Here is an 18,192-nt window from a genome sequence, read left to right as displayed (position 1 = left end):
CCAGTCTTGCCTCGACCGCCGAGCTATTCACATCACAGACAGAGAAAATCCTACAGTATTGCAGCGGAACTATATTCTGCGCGCACGTTTCGGTCTATGTATGCGACAAGTTGCTGCAAACGTAACCTTTGGCAGGTCTTAAATCAATACTACTATACTTTTTCAGTACTTAAGCCCAATTTATGCACAGAAAGGCTAATCGGGAGTGGACCTACAGTTTAAAGTCTGAAACCAACCACTATGTGCCTCCACCGACTATACTTTTCGACTTGAATGAATGGATTAAATTTTTAGATGCGTCGCCACATATGGTCATTTTGCAGCCTTCAGAATATACCAAAAACCCTCCATATCTAAAACCCTTACCTTATAGTCAAAAGGGGTGTAAAGAGGCCCTTGAAAAGGGTTAAAAGGGCAAACTTGTAAAGGGACCTGCACAGTACGTACCGTACATAACAATTAAAAGGTACCTTGACCTCCTAAATAAAGTAGTGGTAACATTCGTCGCCTTGTAATCAAAGGATCTCGGGATCACTCCTTACTGGTTCGGATCCCACTTTAAGCTGTGTTACGTACAAGTAAAGTACATAGTTTGCCAAAGCGAAATAGAGATGGCAGCACCAGGCGTGCAAGATTAAGAATTGGCATAATATATGTGAATAACTTTATAAATAAGAACAAAGCAAATTGAAATGATGAAAAACAATAGAATCTACTATAAGAAGATAAACAATATATATAAAAGAAATAAATTAATATATATATTATTTATCTTCTTGTAGTAGATTCTATTATTTCCTGTATCTTCTTATAGTAGATTCTATTGTTTTTCATCTTTCCAATTTGCTTTGTTCTTATTTATAAAGTTATTCACATATATTATGCCAATTCTTAATCTTGCACGCCTGGTGCTGCCATCTCTATTCCTCTTTGGCAAACTATTTACTTTACTTGGTCCTATTCGCAATTAAAATTACCACCTGAGCGCTAGTGTCGCTTCCAATATGGCCGCTCTAAGTATGATAACTCTTTGTTTACATTCAGCAGCAGTACGAAACAGCAGCGTGTTGTCATGGCTGCTATGGAGGAGAAACGTTCAAATTACGCGATATTTTTAAATATTGTGAATGCGATGTGAATTCCAGGAACTCTAACTGCTCTAACGAAGGTGAAGCTGTGATTAGAACGAAGCATTTAATTATGATAGGCAAAATAACAGGGAAAACCAAGACGAAACTAATGTTACGCACTGGTTCTTCAAAGCAGTGCTGTATCATCTGTACCTCATGTTGTAACTGGGATTCTCGGAAATTATTTAATAATAAAGAAATTAAAATTAACGTATACTTGAAAAGCTGGCAGGAGAAAATTGCGAACATATCGTTGCAGTTCTTTCTCGATAATATTCACGATTTCATGATCAGGCTATCCTCACTGACAAAGGACATCGTACTGAATAAAGCAGCAACATTAGCATTTACATTTTCTTTTTCTGGTTACATTTGACATTAATTCATTCTCAAACTATTTTCATCTTCTCTCTTAATTGACTTGCACCTGTTCCAAATTTCACACATACATAATACATGAATGCATTGGGTAAGACGCTTCATGACTTTTCGAAAAAGAAAAAAGTTTTATTTATAAAGTACAATTTAAAACTTTATTTTCATGGCAATCTCTCGAAAAATAAAGTGAATAGACTCGTGCATTCTTCGTAATTTCGTTGCCGAATTGCAGTGTTATTCCCCATGCCAATCTTCTGTCAATCAATTACGTTTCCCCTGATTTATTTACAAATTTCATGTTGTTGATTCTACGGATTGGAAATACATGAAAACTTTTCATTTGTTCTGACCCATAAAACAATTTAGAGCACAAAAAAACCTGAACAGTAGACCTTACTCTTTCGCATATTCCCCATGCTTTAAACGACTTCAACACAACGTATCCTACTTAGACTGGTTCCTGAAAGTCCCACCAGATGGCATATCGGTTAATTTTAATCGCGAATTGGGTACGTAACAGCTGTGGTCCAGTCCCGATTAGTCTGTCTGTTCATAAACTGGACTTGAAGATTGAAACTCCAACACTGACAAGTTTTCTCTCACTCCACTATCCCCAGATTGGAATTTATCCTAGAAGATTCTCCACAAAATCCAATTTTTCTCTACATAGCGGTGACTGCATGCCCTATACACCTGTTCCTTGTCTCCCTTCCAGCCTCCCTCCCCCTCCCTCCCCCTCCATCCCCCGAGTGAGATATTTCTTACTGACGACCTGTGCTTTGTGCTTGTCTTGCAGAACCAACGGCGGTGCGGCCACTGGGGAATGGAACGGTGTACCTCCGCGAGACCCCCCCTTCGTATCAACCCCCGTCAACCCTTGGATTAAGGCCCGCCCCCTGCACGCCGGAGGAGACCGGATTTTGGATTCCGCCGGACCCCGCAGTATTAGAAAGTTCCACGGTAAGTCCACGGGAGACGTATTGGAAATCAGATTTCTCCTCTTCCACCTCCTTATTTATTTTGTTTCTCGGCGGGGGGAGATTCCTAAGTGGATATGGGGAGGATGCTGGGGGAGGGGATGAAGAATAGAGGACAACAAATGGCGTTTCGCCCCCTTTTCCCCGTGTGTGTGTTTCTTGTTTTTCAATGTCTTGTTCTAGAAAACGCTCCGTGTTTCTTCTCTGGTTTTTTATTCGGGCTGCTAGAATTCGATTTCTAGCACATCATGCGTCGCCTTTCTACACCTCTCCAGTTTAATCGCGGCGATGAGGGTTTATGATTTGATGAGTTGAAATGTGAGATAAACACCACGACAAGGCAAAATGTGAACTTAAATTGCCATTAATAAAAAAACATGCCAAAAAATATAAAATTCCCACTATATTGTGTTTTCTCACTGCTTACTTTATGGGATGAACTATTTATCTAAGAATTAACGAGAGAAGCCAATTTCATAAGGTATTCCAAATATCAATACAGCATTGTATTTTCATGCTGCTTGGCTGTTCGGTTTATGAGCACTAATGTACAGTGACTGCATTTTCAAATGTAGAAGACAAGTTATTTCCACTTGACTGGCACAAGATAAGACAAGGCAAAATATGCCGGATATAACCGGAAAAATGCTTAAAATATGATCAATCACGTCGAAGTGAACAAGTATACATACCTACGTAAGTCATGTCCAAGCACTTGAAGTCTATTACTACTTACATAACATGAATGTGTATATGCAAAGCAGAGTCAAAAACGTATGTAATATGTGCAAATAGACTGAAAACTGTTAGTTTTCAACATAGTCACTACACTCAACCCTGGGGATCTCTGGTGGAAGCGAATGAAAATGAGTCCATTGCGCAAGTAGACCTCTTACACAAAAGTCACTATATTGAAAATATGGGAGATTTTTTTAAATGTGAATAATATTTCCTTCTGGGAGTTACATGCATTTGGAGGTAATATGGGCGAAAGAGAAACATATTTTTTATATTTCTAAAGTCCTTTAAAAACAAATGATTATATGTTTACTAAAATTTATATTAAAAATTGACAATGTGTAATTACTTTTTACAATGTTCATTATGTTTTATGTTATTATTTATAAGAGTTGTAAAAACGATGAAATATTTTGAAATTTGCCGTTAATATGGTGACGAAAATCTTAGCTCTATATGTGACGAAACCGAATAGAGTCGAGAGTGAACTGAATCTTACGTTGTTTTATTTTTAATACGTAAACACCCAGAAGAAATATCCTCGCCTTTCTTTCCGTTTTTTGATTTGTTTGTTTTATTTTACTTCGCTTTTTTTCTGCACCATTGGCTAATTGCAAAGATTAATGATGAAATTCATGAAATAACGCTTGCAAAGAACGCCCAGACCACTGACTTCGAAGCGCACTGCGATAACCACTCCACCATGGACGTCGGTTCTTCGCCTTAAAGTTTCCCTAAACATATTTATAAACCAATGAACTAATTGTAAATGTATAATAATATTGAGAAGTTGTCATTGGAAACTATTTGCACTTGTCAAAAATATTTTCGGTACAATGTGAATTGCTGTTTATGGGGAGTACTGTACTCCCAACTGCAATATTTATGGGGGCAAATTATACCCCCTGTTATTAGCGCCGCTGTCTAGAAGGTCCTCTGAAAGGCAGGTGGAGGCTGTGTCAGGTAGGCAGGTAATGACCCGGGTGAGAAGAGCGTAAGTGTCCGTGCTCCTGTCCGGATGCTGCCGGAAGGAGAACACAGAGGGAGACGCGACGCGCAGCCGCGAGTTCCTGGTTCGTTTCTCTTCAGCAGAACCAATTTCGGAAGACCTGTCCGGAAGGACACAAAAGAAAAGAAGGGGAAGGAAGTTTTTGTAACATGAGGAAAGTGTGTGTGTGTTCTGAGAGAAGGGGGTTCGACAGAATGTTGTTTTTCTGATATGGAATTGTGTCTTCTAACGCATCTCTCCTCAAGCTCACAAGTCTCCGCGGAAAGAGGGGAGACGACTGAAGGAAGATGCTTTTTTGCCTCCTCCCCCCAGAGGAATCATTATGCTTTCTCCCTTCATCTTTTCCTCATCCTGACAACATCTAATTTCTTTAACTCGCCGAATAGCGCTCGTTATACGCACTTGTTTCCATTTGTTTCTTCCTTGTCGATTCTTCATCGTCTCGCTGCATGGGTTAGGGAGCGTTCCCAACACTTGTCCGCGAATTAAGGATCGCCGCAACTGCCTAGATTTGCAATCTGCTGGGGAAATAAGAAACGCTTCGAAAGGGGAATCTGCGAAAGTTTGCTTAAGTGTTTTGGAAAGTTTGTTGTTCGGAAGCATCTGTTCTGTTATTGTCTTTGTAGCTGTTGCATTTGCTTTTGCTCAATCAGAGACACCGTTAAGAACTCTACCACATTTACCTTTCAAAGGCGACACGTGCATTACTGCTATCTTATCTATTGGGTAAGTCGAATAGTGTGTTAGAAACGGAACTGCCGAGTAACATAACAAAACTGTGTTACTGGAACCTGCGTCCACAGCGTGTTGTCCTTTTCGGCACCTGCGTCGGCCACGCTTTATTCATTTCGGCACCTGCGTCAGCCACACTTTGCCCATTTCGGCACATGCGTAGGCCTCACTTTGCCCCTTTCGGCACCTGCGTCGTCCACACTTTAGCATTTTCTGCACCCGCCTCGTCCACACTTTAGCCTTTTCGGCACCTGCGTCGTTCACACTTTAGCATTTTCGGCACCTGCGTCGTAGACACTTTAGCCTTTACGACACCTGCGTCGTCCACACTTTAGCATTTTCGGCACCTGCATCGTCCACACTTTAGCCTTTTCGGCAACTGCATCGTCCACACTTTAGCCTTTTGGGCACCTGCGTCGTCCACACTTTAGCATTTTCGGCACCTGCGTCGTCCACACTTTAGCCTTTTCGGCACCTGCGTCGTCCACAATTTAGCCTTTTCGGCACCTGCGTCGTCCACGCTTTAGCCTTTTTGGCACGTGAGTCGTCCACACTTTAGCCTTTTCGGCACCTGCGTCGTCCACACTTTAGCCTTTTCGGCACCTGCGTCATTTACACTTTAGCCTTTTCTGCACCTCCGCCGGCCAACATTTTAGCCTCTTCACCACCTGCGTCGTCCACACATTAGCCTCTTCACCACCTGCACCTGCGTCGTCCATACTTTAGCCTCTTCGCCACCTGCGTCGTCCACAATTTAGCGTTTTCGGCACCTGCGTCGGCCAACACTTTGCCCCTATCGTCAGCTGCTCCCGCAATGTTTTACCAAAATTACATGAGTAATGGAAACAATGCTTTGTTACTCTGCTTTACCTTGATAAATTCAGAAAAGGAACAGAGGATTTATTTTCCGGGACTACACATGCTTCGTAATCTTGTTTGAAACATGTGCATGTAATGTTACAACGGGAAAACGCTCACTGCAAAGAACAGATTTGATACTTCGGCAAACAGTTAAATATCGTTATTGTGTGACAAATAACGGCAACGCGGTACATTTGGATGCCAGGTAACGGTAATTATAACGCGCTACGTTTTTGAGCAACTTACCCAACACTGATTACAAAGCTACTGGTTCAAGAACATGTGTGAATCTTGAGAGGCGGAATCTATTGAGAATTCATTACTGATGAACAAGTGTAGCTCTTCCAGGAGTGAGGTTGTCGCGAGTCTCCCCTCTAATCTACTAGAAGCACACAACACCTCGCAACAAAAAATAAATTGAATCTCTATCAGTGATTATTGTTATCCATCCAATAAATATATAGCCCCAATCCCACCACTCACTCACTGACTCACTGACATAAATGTTCTCCATGAAGGAAGCCCCGGAGGCGAAAAACGCCCTATTACGACCCCCCATGAAATCATCCCAAAAGGCCGAGAAAATTCAAAAATCTCTCAATCGGCCCTTCCTTAAGGGTGAAAATGCCCTTTTCTCACGTCCTTAGCAACCGTTGCCACGGGCATTTCTTTTGCACACATTGTTTCCTTCAATTCTTAATTGTCCAGCTACATTATATTTCTCACAGATAAGTAACACACAGATGAATCAACTCCTGGTTTTGAAAAGGTGCCTGAAACAAGGGTGACATCTACATAATAAGGAGTTTCAGCCCAGATACAATTACGTATATATTGTTATACTCAATGCGTAAATATCTGCATCGTGCTTGTTTCAACTAAATGTTTAGGGGGTATAATGACATGCAATTCCTTAGAGCTTGCCGTGCTTGTTGTTCACCATGGAAACGGACGTTGCTAGGGAACTTAAAGAAAGTTTATTTTCACCCCGAATGCTACTGTAAGGGAATTATGCTAGAGTTTTCGATTGATTGATTGATTGATTGATTTGGTGTTTTAAGTCCACTTTGTGCACAGTATTAGAGTTTTCGAATTTTAAAATGTGAGCATCAGAATTTTATTGCAGAAGAGAGATAGAAATTTGCGAAGAATGAAGGAAAACATTTCTTTATTTCAATTATGTTTAAAAATGTAAAACTGACTACAGAAGTAAAATGTTACTTTTCCAATTTAGTGTCGCTTTTGAATTCGTTTACATAAAACATCTAACTAACTATCCTGAAACTGTTATTACTTACCCAGCTTATTATTAAGAAAGAAACCAATAATATTTTGATTATTTGTACATATTACAGCGCATACACACTTAAATTTACGTTCAAAACTTTCCAAATAAGCGAACCACGTCGGCGAGCGCACGAGACGTGGCCACAGGCCACGTCGAAAGTGCGCGAGTCCAATATATATAAAGCCCCAATCCCACCACTCACTGACATAAATGTTCTCCATGAAGGAAGCCCCGGAGGCGAAAAATGCCCGATTACGACCCCCCATGAAATTGTCCCAAAAGGCCGAGAAAATTCAAAAATCGCTCAATCGGCCCTTCCTTAAGGGTGAAAATGCCCTTTCCTCACGTCCTTAGCAACCGTTGCCACGGGCATTTTTTACACCACACATTGTTTCCTTCAATTCTTAATTGTCGAGATACATTATATTTCTCACAGATCTACAACACACAGATGAATAAACTCCTGGCTTTGAAAAGGTGGCTCAAACAAGGGTGACATCTACATAATAAGGAGTTTCAGCCCAGATACAATTACGTATATATTGGTAAACTCAATGCGAAAATATTATCTACATCGTGGTTGTTTTAACTAAATGTTTAGAGGTATAATAACAAACAATTATTTAGAGAGTTTGCCGTGCTTGTTGTTCACCGTGGAAACGGGACATTGCTAGGGAACTTAAAGAAAGTATATTTTCACCCCGAGAACTACTGTAAGGGAATTATGCTAGACTTTTCGAATTTCAAAATACAAGCGTCAGAATTTATTACGGAGGCAAGGTAGGAATTTGAGAATGACAGAAAACAATTATTATCCAATTATGTTTAAAAATATGAAAATGATAAAAGACGTAAATATTGCATTTCCAATTTAGTGTCGCTATTGAATTCGTTCATGCAACACATCCAACTAATTATCTTGAAACTGTTATTACTTACGCAGTTTATTATTAGGAAAATAGACAATAATATTTTGAATATTTGTATCTTAGAGCCCATACAGACATAACGTTACTTTCTAAACTTTTCAAATTAGCGAACTTATATACATGTTCCCCATCATCCAATACAACATGCAGACATTTTGAAGTCATTAAGATCATTGAGGAACCCCATCTAAAACATGATTGCGATCACAACGTGGCCGAAGGTCACGCATGCGAGCGTACAAGACGTGGCCAAAGGCCACGTCGACAGTACGCGAGTCCATAAAAATATAACGTCACGTTTGTAATGAATAATTCCCATTAGATGTTTCATATTTAAACTTGATTGATTCATTCATTTGGTGTTTTAAGTCCGCTTTATGCACAGTAAGGCTAATCGGGACTGGACCTACAGTTTAAAGTGGGATCCGAACCACTATGTGCCTTCACCAGGTATCGAACCCGGGACCCCTTGATTACAAGGCGACGACGCGCCATCGGAGAGGCCTATATTTAAACTTGTTCATTAAGAAGGTGTCGCTTCTCGCTTTTAAACCCCATAGGTTTCTGACTACACTGAGAAACTAAGTCAGGTAAAGTTAACCCCTGTTTATTGCTACACGGCGTGAAAGCATATGATGGGGATTGTGGAGGTGGATCCCTATATATTCACGATCTTGGCCAGTTTGTCAGAGGTGATGGGATCAGCACCACGTTCCGGCCGCCCTCATTCCCAAGGTACCCATCAGACTGTGTGAATGACCGCTGCGCCAACTGGAGCCAACCCACTCCCGCCGCACTCCCCTATATCGTGACGTTCACAATTATCCATAGTGCTGAGTCACTCAGCATTTTATTGTCAATTAATCTATCAGAACCAAATGTTTTCAGTTATCGTACACATCTGTGTACAATCAACAAAGATTTTTGAAAAAAAATATACAAAGTATAAAGGTTAACAAATTACTACCTAAAATCTTAACCAAACGTGATTTCTTAACGAAAACATTTTTCTTCCTGTGAATTGTTAACAATAACGTATCCTCCTTTGAAAGGGAAATTAGTTTTCCTTGCAAATATATGCATTACCTCTTCATAGCTGAATCAGTGGATGTCAACCGCCGTCCCATCCCAAAACAAAACGTTTAATTCGCACGATGATGTCATCAAGTGTCGCTCAGAATAAAAATATATACGTTCCGTTACCCATAAAAGCTGAGATCTGCATTTCCCCTTCTGTTTCGTGCAATTTCAGCAAAATTTGCCTTTCCCCGGAAAATCAACACTGCGTGATATTTCATATTTCGACCCATTTCCCCCATTGATCAGCTCAGTGCGAGATTTATGCGAGGCGATTCGTGACCTCTACATTTGGGTCGCGTATCGTGGCGGGATGCTGGATTATTATGGGGAATTAGAATTCAAACCATGTCGTCGTTCGGTTTGTACGTCGGCGGAAAGTATCGGACGCCATAAATCCTTTATAATCTCGGACACTCAGGGCATGCCCTCATGTTTACAATAAATGTAAATACAACAAAGGAAAACTTGCAACAAAAGTCAAGTTTCTATTGTTATTTATTCCATTCGAACGGCTGATGAGGAGGAATACGAATATTTCTGGTATAATGTTGTACGGCAACAACAAAAGGGGGCAGAAATGAAAGAGTCCCTGGCTCTAGTAGAGTCTCATAATCAGATTGAATGACGTCATGCCTTGGAAACAAATACCTGACAATTGAGATTTTTTAAAAAAAAATCAATATTATTATAAAGGAAAAATTCCTAGAAAAGGGGGAAATATTGACTTCAGAATGTCCCGGTGAGTGGTGGAAGTACAGGGTGCTCATAAAGTCCCGGTACCATTACAAAAAAACATAGTTCGGAAACTACATGCAATGGAACAATGCTGTTGATTGCAAAATGTGTATTATAACACTAACAATGACGGTTTGTTTGTTTCTTAGGATTGTAATCTTTATATGAAAAAAGGGACTGATTGACCTTTCTTTGATTGTTTACGTGGCAAAACGTCTGATGTGTATGTTGAGGGTTGAGTGAGCATTCTAAAATCTTGGATGTCACACGGGATTTCTTCTTCTGGGGGTATGTCAAAGATTGTGTTTACCGCACTCTTGTTCCAGATGTTGCTAATCTTCGAAGAATAACGGAGAGTATCCTAACTGTTACTGGTGATATGCTGGGGCGTGTATGGGCAGAAGTGGGTTACCGCCTTGGATGTTCTTAGAGCAACTAGAGGGGCGCACATTGAGGTGTGTGTCATATAAACGTGGAGAGTTGCAATCAACAGCATTGTTCTATTGCATGTAGTTTCCGAGCTATGTTTTTTGTAATGGTACCGGGACTTTATGAACACCCTGTATGTGAATTGAATTGTTGTTTTAAGTTTACTTTATGCACAGGTAGACTAATCGGGACTGGACCTATAGTTTAAATCCGAACAACTATGTGCCTCCAGCGGGTATTAAGCCCGGAACCCCTTGATTACAAGCCGTCGACGTTACCACTACCCCATCGAGGAGGCCAAAGTATATCAATGAGACATAACTTTGTGAATAGGCTAATGGTAACATGGTCGCCTTTTAATCAACGGGTTTCAGGTTCGATACTCGGGTGAGGGCACGTAATGCTTCGGATCCCACTTGAACGTAGTCGCCTTGCAATCAATATCTGGTGGAGGCACATAGTAGGGAGTGAAAATTTACTAAAGCCCCTATCACACGGAACTGGATTTCTAGTAGGAACGCTCTAGTTGACGCTGGACTGGCTACCCATTTGCTAGTTTTCGCCTCACACGGTACTTGTTATACCGTACTTGTCGGTAGTCTTTCGTTCCCATAATGGCGGCCGCGCGAGAAGTAAACAACGTATCACTTCACATTTTTAAAAAACGATAACTATTCAACCGAGAGGAATATCGCTTCGCATTAAATGGTTTTAGGTAGAGAAGAACGGCGCTGATAAAATACATACTTTACAACGTTTACTATACACGTATGGAAGAATATTTTAGCTTTTTCAATTGTAAACATGCCTTTCGTGCTGTATGCACTCGGAAACCACAGACAAAAAAGGCTACTTCGCAAACTCACAGATTATCTTCACATGGCCAAACTTTGCTCTGATTGGCTGTTCCACAGAATCTAGTCGAAGAAGTTAGTAGCAATTAGAACATGTCCTATTCCTCAAAACCAGTCAAGCAGTCAGCCAGGCGGCCATAATTTCTACCTAGAAAGTCAGTTCATCGCCAACTAGGGCATTCCAACTAGAAATCCAGTTCCGTGTGATAGGGGCTTTACACAGACGCGATGAAATAAGTTTTTTGAAACCAGTACATAACTGTAGAAGACGCAATACAAGATAGATCAAACAGAAAGTGCCTCAGAAGAATAAATTAGTCATCAGAGCCTCACTAGCCAAATTTCAAATGTAATTTTCAAAGTGTGAATATATGGTGCATAATTAGATACAAATATCTTTTCAGTTTTAAGTAAGTTTTAAGTCTGTATCCTTTGCATTTCAGTTTTCTCCTTTAAGAAACAAATTAAAAGGCTCACCGACAAGGTATCCGTCGGCGTACACGAGCTGCTCAGAAATTCGAGTCTCAGAATTGACCCAGAAGTAACGTAAATCCTCCAACCCTACATGTGTGTGCGTGTGCTACCTGCGAACAAGGAGACGCGCTCGCAGAATCCCTATTTCCCGAGGAGTGCCGCCGTTCCCAGGGGTCGTGTAAATTGTACACGACGGTAATTCAATTCTTCCCGACGACGTCGTTTACCCCCACCGCTCCGTCGATTCTTCTTCTCGCATCGCGTGAAGAGCCTTGGAGGATGTCTTTAGCTGCTTCGTTAAGGATTGATGAACAGGCGGCCTGGGATGGAGTTCAGCCGCAGATGAAGTGACAAGAACATACAAGGGGCCGCGACAGGCGTAGCTACTTGGCATGTCTTGAGTTCACCGTGGACCTTCTTGAGCTGCGAGTTCTGGTTGGAGGGAAGGTAGCAGAGAGAGTGATTTATTAACGTGAATGATACAATCTCCTAAAAAAGAGGCCGCAAAGCAATCTCGCACCCAGCTGGTAGCCACGAGTCATTCTGTCGGCAGTGGTACCACCGCGAGCTACTTCTGTCGCCCGTTCTGTGGCCGCGAGCCACTTCCGTCGCCAGTTGTGAGGCCGCGAGCCACTTCCGTCGTCAGTTGGGAGGCCGCGAGCCACTTCCGTCGTCAGTTGGGAGGCCGCGAGCCACTTCTGTCGTCAGTTGGGATGCCGCGAGCCACTTCCGTCGCCAGTTGTGATGCCGCGAGCCACTTCTGTTGTCAGTTGGGATGCCGCGAGCCACTTCTGTTGTCAGTTGGGATGCCGCGAGCCACTTCCGTCGCCAGTTGTGATGCCGCGAGCCACTTCTGTTGTCAGTTGGGATGCCGCGAGCCACTTCCGTCGCCAGTTGTGATGCCGCGAGCCACTTCCGTCGCCAGTTGTGAGGCCGCGAGCCACTTCCGTCGTCAGTTGGGAGGCCGCGAGCCACTTCCGTCGTCAGTTGGGAGGCCGCGAGCCACTTCTGTCGTCAGTTGGGATGCCGCGAGCCACTTCCGTCGCCAGTTGTGATGCCGCGAGCCACTTCCGTCGCCAGTTGTGAGGCCGCGAGCCACTTCTGTTGTCAGTTGGGATGCCGCGAGCCACTTCCGTCGCCAGTTGTGAGGCCGCGAGCCACTTCCGTCGTCAGTTGGGAGGCCGCGAGCCACTTCTGTCGTCAGTTGGGATGCCGCGAGCCACTTCCGTCGCCAGTTGTGATGCCGCGAGCTACTTCCGTCGCTAGTTGGGAGACCGCAAGCCACTACTGTCGTTAGTTTTGTGACCGCGAGCAACTTCTATCGCCAATGGCGTAGTCACGAGCCACTCTATTGCCAGATATGTGGCAGCAAACCACTTCTATCGCTAGCGGTGTTTCTGCGAGCCACTCTGTCACCAATGGTGTTGCCAAGAGCCACTTCTGTTGCCAATGGTGTTGCCAAGAGCCACTTCTGTTGCCAATGGTGTTGCCGAGAGCCACTTCTGTTGCCAATGGTGTTGCCGAGAGCCACTTCTGTTGCCAATGGTGTTGCCGAGAGCCACTTTCTGTCTTCTACAGTGTGACCGCGAGCTACTCTGTCACCAATAAAGAGGCCACAAGGAATACTGCAAATGCGACAATTTACAAAAGATTACTGCACGTAATAAGTCAGAGTAAAACGTTCGGGATTACAAAAAACCCAAACATTAGAAAACTTTATAAAAGTAAAGCTACTCCCTGCATAGGGAGTATGTGATAGTAGGGCCCAAGACACTCAAAATGCCTGCAAATTGTGGGGGGATAATGTGATCAGCACGACGCTCAGGCCTCCTTTACCCCTCCCCCAGCGATCAATTTACTAGAGGCTACGTGAATCCCAGAGCAGTTCCACGCAGAGACATCAATGAAAGAATTTCGCACCTGAAATCCTGAGAGTCGAACCCGGATCTCCCACATGCCATTCAAACTCCCTACCGACTAGACGACCGCAACTCTAATTTGAAAATATGAACAGTCTAAGGAAAATAACGGAAATTACAAAAACAAAATTATAAAACTTACTTCTTTAAAATTCCTTGGCACTTACGAAACCAACAATCAATCTAAAATTGCTTGGAGAATATTTTATAATTGTTGTAAAAAGCAACAATATAGTGATTCCTTTTAAAATATAATTACTTCCTGAAAGAAATATTAATAACAAGCTAAGGTTTGAATTTGAAGTTGCCCAGCACCCTTTCCAAATTGAAGTACGTACAAAGGGCGAGATTAGACGTCATAGAAAGTTTGCCCTGGTGCGATTCTTGCGAGTTGGTGGTTTGTCGTCTGCTGCAAGACCTTGGCAGAAGTCACGTGAGTGCTTGGACTCGCCGACAGAGGCGCTAGAGACAGCACGTGATTTGCTCTCTGCCAGCCACAGCTCGCCGTTCTCTTTCGGAGGGGAATTTGATCTCTTGGTTCTTACGTTCACACTGGAGGAGAAAGAGAAGCAACCAACGCATAGAGAACATTCAGGTGGCGAGACGGACTCCATATTATTTGCTTACCCTTTCGAAGGACTCTTACAATAGTACAGTCAGTCACGCTGTTACCACGAAACCTACGTTTAAGGGTTTAACTGTACCGAGATGTACCTTCCGGCCTATAGGGGCAATCATCTTTGTGTGTGTCAATCTGACGGTAGCCATCTTGAATTCAACTTAACATTTGTAAATGGGAATGGAGTCATTTCAGGAATGCATGACGCTCTTGCTTTAAAATTAACTTTAGTCTGTGAAAAAGTCATGAAGGAATGAATCTTGCAGATTTATTTTTTCGAGGTCTGATGAAATAATTCGAATAGTCTTAATGAACTACATCTCGAACTTAGCTGTTGCATATTTCCACAAAATTTTCGAGAAAACTCAAATCTAGAGAATTCCAATCGAAACGTTATAACTTAAAGATTCTCTGCCACCGTTACAGTTGGCCACACTGATCAATGTCCTCCCAAAAATCTTTTCCCATTTGTTTCCAGTGTCCGTTCTTCCCTCCAAAGATTTGTGTCAATGCCAGTTCCCCCCTTTTCTGCGCCCAGGGCATTTCTTCTAATGTTCTTTCTTATCTCCTTCTTGTCGCTTTCATTAGCGGTTTCTTCCAATTCGGCCCCTTCTTGTAGCGATAAATCTCTGCAATATACTCGCCACCCTTCCTTGTCGCCACCTGCGGTCGGAGGCGCACATTTCTCTCGCTTCATTTCCTTCCCCTTTTCTTTCTTTCATTGGTTAATACCGCCCTGTTTCGCCCACTGAGCGTCCAAGTCGAGATGGGGGAATGGAGTAAGCACCATGTATAATCCGATCAAACTCAATCGAGTGAGGAAGTCTCAGACTTTGCAAAAGCTTTTGATTTAGTAAACGAATGTGTCATTGAGGATGAAAGCGACAGTGATGTCTTATTTCATACCCTTAGTGGTCTCAGTTGGAAAATTTTTCCGGCAGTTTCCAGCTCTGGGGCTCACCCAGATCATAATCAATGGATGCCTTAAGGCAACCCTGGGAATAAAAGAGGGTATGAGAATGTATATCGGGAAAATTCACACCCGCGGCCTGCAGTACAGGAAAATGACTTTACCATTTAAACTATTCTGTTAAACTATTGATTGCCATAATTATACCCTTCCCGAACCTTAGTGGCATTTTCTTTCTTCTTATCTACTGCTTATGAAAGACAAGGTGGTATCATATTCTCAAATAATATAGTGACTATTTGTGTGGAGTAAGGCGCGTAGACGTGACCAAGGATTGATTGATTGATTTAGTTTATTTTACTTCGCGTTTTGTGCCTCTTGGCTAAATTGCGAAGATAGTGATGAAATGATGAATGGACATTCACAAACAACCAAGCCCGAACGGGATTCGAACCCGGGACCCTTGGCGTCGCAGCGCGATATGCTAACCACTCGGCCACAGGGTCCGGCGTGACCATAAGGAATATTATTGCTACGTTTGTAATATATTCATGCAAAAGGAGGGTACAGTTCCTTTCAAGACCCCCTCCCCCAGCAGGTCAATGGAACTGTCTTAGTGTTAATGAAAGTGCGAGGGCATTTTCACTTTCAAGGTCCACTAATGCAGTAAAAAGAAACAGAAGAAAACAATTACTCTATCTTCAAGTTTGTATCCGAAATTGTGAAATGCTTAAATCCTGGGCAGCAAAAATGCCATAGAACATAGTCAGATCTTTCGTTCGTCAAATTAAAATGGCTATTCCACATTGTCATAATATGGCTGGCAACACTGTACACAGGTTAATGCTATTATTCTGTTCCTGAAAGTAATATGAGTTTAATTGAAAAGGGTTGTGTATCAGTAAGTAATCCTGACCGAATGCAGGCGCGCATGGACAGAAATCTCCCATGCTTAGACGGCTGCTAGGCTCGCAATCAGTCTATCATGGAACTTTTGCCAGTTCAGACACGAATCATCCGAACACGTTCCATTCAGGATATGCAGCTGGTACTGCAACTGTTAGACAGACAATGGAGTACCAATGGCAGTGTGGAGAACCAGAATGGAATGTGTCTCCCGAATGGAACGTGTTGGGATGAACGCCTCCACTCCCTTGATTCGTGTCTGAACTGGCCAACGTTCCATGGTAGACTGGTTGCGAGTCTTTCACCCGCTCAAGCATGGGAGATTTCTGCGCATGGCCTTGCGTTTGGACAGGATTACTGGCTGATATTGGCAGATACAATATGCACAAACCTGCGTAAGTTACTCTAGCTCATCTAATGTTCTTGTATTTCAGAGCCACTACCCGACAGCTCCGTATTCCTGGGAGAGATCTCAAGACTTGAGGATACCTAGTCGAGTGGAGAAGCCTCCGGCCTCGGACATCGAACTCAACGGGGTCGTCATAAAAGAAAGGTTAATGGCGAACAGACTACCCGAGAGCTGCGTATGAAGTTCTTCCCGGAGACGCCAGAAGGAGGCACAATAACCCCAAAAGAAGGAGAGAGGCGGTTGACTCCCCCCATCCCCCCCGAAAAAAGTAATCAGTGCAACGTCCATTCCTTTGTGCGTCGGAGGTGCGTGTGTTGATCTCGAGTGCAATTAACAATGGAATAATTCATATGAGGGTAACTGTAGAGTGCAAGCAGTGGGCAGACAAGGACGAGAAAGCAGTTTGACAGACAGGTATGGTGAGAAGGGAAAGTAGCTGTGCGAGCGGGAAGAAGAACTAGAGGGGCTAGGTTAGGTGAAGAGCTACAAGGGCCGAAAAGCTTGGAGTACGTGGAGGGAGTATCAGGCAGGGATATAAAAACATAGACACGAGAAGGGGCGAAAAGCAGAGGAGCTGGCAGACAAAAAGTAGCGATGCGAGGAGAATCAAAAACCAAAGGCGCGAGGAGGGAAGAACAACAGTGCATCAGGCAGAGATAAAAATAGAGACTCGAGGAGGGCTGAAAAGCAGAGAAGCTGTCAGACAAAACGCAGTAGTGCAGAGAAGGCGACGGGTGAAAAGTAGCGGTGCGATGAGAGGGAAAAGCAGAGGCACGAGGAGGGGCGAGGAGCAGACACACGAGGAGGGGCGAAAAGCAGAGTCACGAGGAAGGGCAAAAAGCAGAGGCACGAGGAGGGGCGAGGAGCAGAGAGGCACGAGGAAGGGCGAAAAGCAGAGTCACGAGGAAGGGCGAAAAGCAGAGGCACGAGGAGGGGCGAGGAGCAGACACACGAGGAGGGGCGAAAAGCAGAGTCACGAGGAAGGGCAAAAAGCAGAGGCACGAGGAGGGCGAAAAGCAGAGGCACGAGGAGGGCCGAAAAGCAGAGGCACGAGGAGGGCCGAAAAGCAGAAGTACGAGGAAGGGCGAGGAGCGGAGAGTCACGAGGAAGGGCGAAAAGCAGAGGCACGAGGAAGGGCGAAAAGCAGATGCACGAGGAGGAGCGAGGAGCAGAGAGGCACGAGGAAGGGCGAAAAGCAGAGTCACGAGGAAGGGCGAAAAGCAGAGGCACGAGGAGGACGAAAAGCAGAGGCACGAGGAGGGGCGAAAAGCAGAGGTACGAGGAAGGGCGAGGAGCAGAGAGTCACGAGGAAGGGCGAAAAGCAGAGGCACGAGGAGGGGCGAAAAGCAGAGGCACGAGGAGGGGCGAAAAGCAGAGGCACGAGGAGGGGCGAAAAGCAGAGGCACGAGGAGGGGCGAGGAGCAGAGAGGCACGAGGAAGGGCGAAAAGAAGAGGCACGAGGAGGGGCGAAAAGCAGAGGCACGAGGAGGGGCGAAAAAGCAGAGGCACGAAGAGGGGTGAAAAGCAGAGGTACAATGAGGAGCGAAAGGGAGGAGGGGAGAAAAGCAGTGGCACGAGGAGGGGCGAAAAGCAAAGAAGCCGACAGACAAAAAGAGCGGTGCAAAGAGGGACGTGAAGCAGTATACTAGACAGGATTAAAAAAAAGCAGAGTTGCGAGATCAGGCGAAGAGCAACAACATAGGGAGCAAGGCCGAAAAGCAGGGAGTAGGAAGAGAGATGAAAATATGTTGATCGTGGAAAGAAAAATAGCGTATCAGGCAGGAATAGAAAGTATAGGTGCAAGAAGGGGCAAAA

General features: G+C 43.8%; 1 protein-coding gene across 1 annotated transcript in view; it reads left to right on the top strand.

The window, feature by feature from the left end:
- The window catches only part of LOC146000150 (adhesion molecule nephrin-like), a 371,365-nt gene extending 354,218 nt beyond the window's left edge, over nt 1–17,147 (top strand). Inside the window, exons 13-14 of the mRNA XM_083137491.1 lie at nt 2,305–2,468; nt 16,403–17,147. Of these exons, the coding sequence (XP_082993617.1) occupies nt 2,305–2,468; nt 16,403–16,558 (320 nt within the window). The 3' untranslated portion in view covers nt 16,559–17,147. The remainder of the gene's footprint in view (nt 1–2,304; nt 2,469–16,402) is intronic.
- Nucleotides 17,148–18,192: the final 1,045 nt, after the last annotated feature.

Source organism: Lepisma saccharinum, chromosome 16, assembly GCF_977018435.1.
Source record: "Lepisma saccharinum chromosome 16, izLepSacc3.1, whole genome shotgun sequence".
In the NCBI taxonomy this organism is placed as follows: domain Eukaryota; kingdom Metazoa; phylum Arthropoda; class Insecta; order Zygentoma; family Lepismatidae; genus Lepisma; species Lepisma saccharinum.
Note: the sequence above shows the minus strand (reverse complement) of the source record. Positions and strands in the feature narration are given on the sequence as shown.